At 29.3% G+C, this 6463-nt stretch overlaps 1 protein-coding gene across 2 annotated transcripts in view; it reads right to left on the bottom strand.

The window, feature by feature from the left end:
• Positions 1-254: 254 nt before the first annotated feature.
• The window catches only part of LOC129740169 (uncharacterized), a 140716-nt gene continuing 134507 nt past the window's right edge, over positions 255-6463 (bottom strand). The window contains exon 8 of one of the 2 annotated variants that reach the window (XM_055731779.1): positions 255-2170. In XM_055731779.1, coding sequence (XP_055587754.1) covers positions 2026-2170 — 145 coding nt within the window. In that variant the 3' untranslated portion in view covers positions 255-2025. The remainder of the gene's footprint in view (positions 2171-6463) is intronic. The other variant, XM_055731778.1, reaches the window with a different exon arrangement.

The following is a 6463-nucleotide window of genomic DNA, read 5'->3' as shown; positions in this document are numbered from 1 at the left end:
ATACAAAAAAAAACATTTTCATATGGCGGTATCATGTAAGTTCAATGGAACTATGTACTTTAAATAATCAATATTCGAGTTATTGGTTTTATAGTTGAAGATCGAACCGTCTATTTGTGGTTTCTGAAGTAAAAGGGATAGGAACTGTTTATCGGATGAAAAAACAACATAAACTTAAATTATACTAGTCATTGCATTTATTGTTTCCTATTTTTACAAAACATTCAAAAGAATAAATAAATATTATAACTAGATAAATAAATAAATAAATAAATATCAGAATAAATAGTTCAATAAATAAACCAACTAGAGCTAAGACTTTTCACAACTAAATTATAACTTTCTAGAAGAAAAGCGTTACTTATTCTAACAACCTTAATTACACCTGAAATTGACGCTTATACAATTGAGCTATAAAGTAGACTCTCGTTCTAGCTTTAATCTGAACCTAACGGTCAAAACAAAAGTTGACCTTAGTTGAAAGATTCCTTTCAAGAGAAGCATTCAAGATTTATACTTTATATTCGAGTTGCTTTCAGCTCAACTTTTCCATCACCTTAAACCCAATTTTCTATGCCTTTTCATGGACAACTTAAGTAACGCATCCGATGTATAGTTATCTTTCGTTTCATCCACACTATTTTCGGATTTATGCATTTTCCTGAATTAAAAACTACTGAAACAGAAATGACTTCAAACATTTCACACTCATCTAACTGGCAATATCATATTGTAGTGTATTTACAGTGATAAAATTTTAGTGATACGTGAGTTGCAATTTTAGGATGGAGACGTAGTTTGAATTTGCTTGGAATCCATTTTTCGAAACGAATACGTTTAATAGTTTTTTCTTGAGTTTTTTTTTTCTTCATTTTCTTTTTTCTTCATTTAAATTGCAAGAGTGACTCAACAACAATTGTTCATATTTTTCACTTCATTTTTTTTGCTATTTGATTTAAATCCTGCCCTGAAAGTCACTTTTTGTTTCAAAGATATCGTTGTTTTATATTCTTCATCGGTTTTATAATTCGGTTTAAGATATAACTTGAATTTGAGTCCTGGTGAACACTACGCTTCTTTGATTGCTGCAACGAGTAGAAGGGTTCCCATTTTTTATTTCGAGGGACATAGAGTCAGTCTTATATTTCCCGAGCAACAAAACTCATTACAACAAACAAATTTGTCAAGTGTGGACTTGGATTAAAAGCGCTCGTTTTTGTTATTTGAAGGTCGATTTGAAAAAAAATGTCGCATTCAGCTGAGATTATAAAGCTATAATCTTCGTTTTATGTTTTAATAAAGATTGGAATCTGATGAAAAGTGAGTTCAAGAAGAAAAGCACGATTAGAAATATTTCTTGTGATTCAGTTTTTTTTGTTGATAAGCATTCAAATCACTGAAGTGTGTTGCATTTCTCATGGCATAAAATTTAACGAGATTTATTTCAATTGAAAATCACTGATCCATTTAAAGACAGAAACTAATTTAAAAAGAAACATCTGTTTCCTTCTATTTTTTTTTTATAAATGAAGCGGTACTTTTTATCATATTTTCAAATATGATAGCAAATTCCTTCGTATTCTGATTGAATTTCAGAATTATGAGATATGGTTTATGAACCTTCCATAACTTTAATGAACCTTTTTTTTCAGTTCATTATTGCATTGGAATATACGTACAGCAAAAAAATAAAGAATTTTCACGCAGTCCCTAATTTATTCTGGAAAAAGTTCATTCGAAAATGAAAATTTTTTGAGAAGATGCCCAAATTTGGGGTCAGTATTTAACGTAGCTTGATCAGTTGTAATTGACGAACTAGTCAGATATAATTGTTTTCGAGGTAATGATCCATGGGATTAGGATTGCTTTCGTCATTATTTTCTCTTTCATTATGATTTTTCCCTTTCCTATTTTTTTAATTTCGCAGAACAAATCCTGTTGGATCGATTAGGTTTAGGTTCAATCAGTTCCTAAAATCCAAGTTCACTCTTTTCGCTGCTCCTGTCCAATTCGGTCCCTTTGTCCCTACTTGTCGATGTTGATTGAACAGACCGAATAAACCTGACGGCAATCGCGCTGATCCTGGCCATCTCGTGCTGCCTGAACGTACCGGTAAAATCGAATTACCGCTGCATTTGTAGAGGTTGGTTTTTGCAGTTCCGATGCATCTCTACGAGAATGGAGTGAGGAAAAAAAGATAAAAAAAATATATTAGCAGATGCGTTATGTGCGTTACACGAGAATCATCTCAGCAATTTGGTTGCCTACCGACAGGCGATTTTCTGAGGGTGGATATTTTATAGCATGGGTTGGTCAACATTTGACAAATTTTAACGACGGGGAACGAATTTTTACAGATGATTATTTATTTGACTGATATAGGGTTGAAAATTAAAAAAAAAACCATTCAATTCTAGCGTCTTTTTTTCGAAACAGGATACACAGACTCAAGTTAAAATCTCTAATCAGGTTGAATGATAGAAGTTTTCAAATTTTAATTCAACTTCCTCTGTTCCAAAGCTTTTGAGAGGCACTTTTTTAATAAGCAAGCTTAAAAATATAACGCAAATTGGGGTTGAAAAAATACTTTTTGAATGATTCCGGCATTTAAAACAATGTTTCAAATTCTTGATTGATATGAATCTGAATTTTGCCCGAATGGTATAGAATAACCACACACAGGTAAAAAGTGGACCACAGAATTCATTGGTATGGAGTTACGTCTGTACATTTATAACGAAAATCCATTATCACATCTCAACAAAACACCTAAGGTTTTAAGTTATCTTGTTTGTGTTGAATTGCTTTTGAAAGCTGATATATGATTTAAAGCCAATAAAAAAAAGTTGTATGACAAGTTCAAAGAATTGACTATTTCAGATTTATGCACTTACATTCATATATTTCAACTATTCAGAGAAATTGATTTGTAGAATTATATCATGATGAATTGTAAATTAAACTCTTTATTCAAATTTTTATGCTGTAATATTTTTATTTAAAAAAAAATTATTTCCAATTCTCTTCAAATTGATGTATACTACCCTTCAGATTGAATAATTAGATTTTTTGGAAGATACCGGTATCCATCAAAATAATTTGTAATAAATGATTTTAAGCAAGCCAGTGCCAAACATCAAACCTTGTTAGTTTGAAGAATTGCTGTGTTTTGAATGTGATGCACGTTAAAATTATGAGAAAAATAATACTTAAGAGAAAAATTTTATATTGAAGGACTTGAAAAAGGGTTCGTCGTCTCATTTTATCTGAGAGTTTCATTTACAAGTCTTTCGTATTCATCATTTGTACAGCTACAACCAAAGGTGTAAAATAAAAAAAAATCCATTCTTCAAAAGCGGAACGTTTTCCGCTTTCAACTCAAATTGTCCTTACAGATTTGTCTAATGTGATACTATTTTAACGTAACTGAATTAATGTCAAACACACCTAATGTTTGCTGCGCCTCTATTTAATTAAGCCTTTAATCAATTAAATCCGAAGTTAGTTTTAATTGAGGTTATGTGCTTCAACCGGACTACAGATAAAGCAATGTGTATTTATGTACAATTTTATGAACATTATTAGGTACTAAGAACATCGAGTTTTTTGTAGTTTCTACGAATCCGAATCCGATTCCTAATCTCATTAGGAATCTGATTCAGAAAATATAAACATTAGACCGCTGCAAAAAACGAATTTTTGCTCCCATATATTTATTCAGTGCCTTTTGGGTCACCAAGCATCAGTGAAAAATTTGAGATGATTTGGTTGAATCCTGAGTTTTTGCAACTCGTTCCAATTTTTTATGGAAATTCGTATGGAATTAGATATGTTTGCACATCAAACCATTCAATTAACTTAAATAAGCTTAAAATGAAGTCGGTCTTTGATTTTTGGTTTTGACTATTTTTAAGCTTCATTTTTTTGCTAACATGACAAGCAGCTATGATTTTCTAGAAAAAAGTTACATATATCCATTTCAAAATAAAAAAATCTCAATTCATTGAAAAGTATTTAAAAATGGCAGACTTTGCTTGCTAGAGCTTTCAATAATTTCATGGAATGTTTTTGTAAAGGGTATTTAAATCAATGAGTTCTGGTAATGCAAAGCCGTTTTGAGATTTTTTACATTCTCATCCTACACAGCTATCAAATTAGCAGTCAAAAACGCAAAAATTCAAAAATCAACTTTGAAAAAAAACTGTGTAACATCAAATATATTTTCTGGGGTACAAGTTGGGGTTGTGGTTTGTAAACATGAATTGTATTGCAAGAATCAAGAAATATTTTTCATCCAAAGTTATATTTTTAGGATCTTTCAGTACATTTCTGGCGAATTTTGAATGATTTTTTTTTTGTTTTCCTATACAAGTTTCTATACAGAATTAAAACTCGATGCGCTAATTAGGGACCGGATGGATCACTTTAAAAAATTGTGGAAGCTGTGGAAGGTGAAAAAATTCAAGAATTATAAATTTCTATATGAACATATTGGGTATCAGAAAAATAGGGAAGAAATTTGGAAAAATATAAATGGTTTATAAAATTAAGAGTTTATTATGATGATTAAGCTAGCGGACTGGCCTAACAAATCTGTAATTGACAAGTGATTCTATAGAGGTTTCAAAAATAGAAAAAAAAATCTGAGGCTTTTAACTTGCTAAATTTTGCACCTTGAAACCATTTAAATAGTGTTGGTTCACATCTCAAGATTCTCTTTCCATAAAATATAATTAAAAAATTATATACTTCCATGTTCACGGACACAAAAATATAATAAATTAGTTATAAACCATTCTTTTCAATTAGGGGAGGGAGTTTGTTTCAACATAATTAAAACAATTTTCAATAACAATTTTCAAATGATTTCCATCAAAATCAAATCAACATTTCAACTCTAGACATTCAATTCAAATAATTCACTCTTGGATCAAGTTAAAGTTTAATTTACAAAGAACTTTTCAATCTAAATTGCTAAGAAATGTTTCAATAGTTTATGGAAAATGTAGTAAAACACACCAGGTTGGCTAATGCACTATAAAAAAAAATCAATTCTGAGTGTCAAATATAGTATAATATTAGACTGGTCATTCAGTTAATTTGAATATTGTAATCCCTAACCCTGGAATTCCTAACTCTTCGTTTCATAAAATTACAAATTTGCAAAAATTGATGACATCTGATCTAAGTTTCAAATGATGATAAAATGTTGACGATATACATAATCACAACAATGTATTTCAGTGTGTAAAAATACAAAACAAAAACAACCCGATTCTGAAAATATGGAACATTGAAAAAAGTCATGTTTATCAAGTTTTGGGGCCTTAACTTATTCGCCTTGAGACTATTTTTTAATAATTTCGTAATAATTTGCATAATGAAAAAAATTATAAGTTTTTAAGAAAATTTTCTCTTGGTGACATTTAAAAAAATGCAGATGAACAAGCCTCTGGCTGATAATAACTGTTGACAACTGAAGAAATTTGGGAAAAAACAAGTACGTTTTTTTTTTGGATAGTAACAACAAAGCTAAAAATACAAAGTCCAGTTTAAATCCTTCAAAAAGTTGTAAAATTATTTTTCCTTGATTTTTAGATAAAATCTTTTAACTACAGGAAACCACTCAATAATTTTTATTTACTTTTGAACAGTTAAATTTATCAGAACAACTTTAATCTGTAATTTATCAAATGCAACCAGTGCTGTTTTTTTTAAATGATTTTTAATCTTATCTTAAAAACTTTTGAAAAGTTTTTCTGGGTTCGATAATAATATTTTCACATTTCTAGTGAACATTAGTCAACTAGTGGATTGAAAAAGAACCATAAAATAAGATTTCCATTTTTTACTGATTTATACATTTTTAAATTACTGTTGCACATCATTTTCAGAGTTTGTCACATTGGTTATATAAGAGTTTTTTTTACGTTGCTTTGATTTGTTAATACTCCAATCACTTTTTATCATTTTACTGTATCTATGTTTACAGTATTCATGGATTTTTAACGGATTTGATTGAAAAGCCATGAAGATGAGACAAAAATAGCAATTCCATCTTATTACTTCTCGTTATGCCGATCAATTTTTCAAACGTGTATTTTTATCAACAGATTTTTTACGCATATAATCAAAAAAAGGGTTTTTCTATTGATTTCTCTCAATTACGAATAATAGTAATTTTTTTACTCGAGAGTGTTCGAAAGAGCAGTGCAATAAGTTTTTTTTTAAATTTTTAAATTTATTTTTTTATTAAGCAAGCTATTTACTTGATTCTTTGCAACTATACCATGTACAAATACAGCATTTTTTATGAAATCAATCTTAGCATTGCTGTCAGCCGAGAATGGTTTTATTTTATTTAGATTGCTACATATAAGACTATTCAAATATGATCAAAAATATTTCTATTGAACCATTAACAAAAAATATAATACCTTTAAATAACACTTAAAACAAACAT

The sequence above is a fragment of the Uranotaenia lowii genome, chromosome 1, assembly GCF_029784155.1.
Source record: "Uranotaenia lowii strain MFRU-FL chromosome 1, ASM2978415v1, whole genome shotgun sequence".
In the NCBI taxonomy this organism is placed as follows: domain Eukaryota; kingdom Metazoa; phylum Arthropoda; class Insecta; order Diptera; family Culicidae; genus Uranotaenia; species Uranotaenia lowii.
The sequence above is the reverse complement of the archived record's forward strand: the minus strand, read 5'-3'. Positions and strand labels throughout refer to the sequence as shown.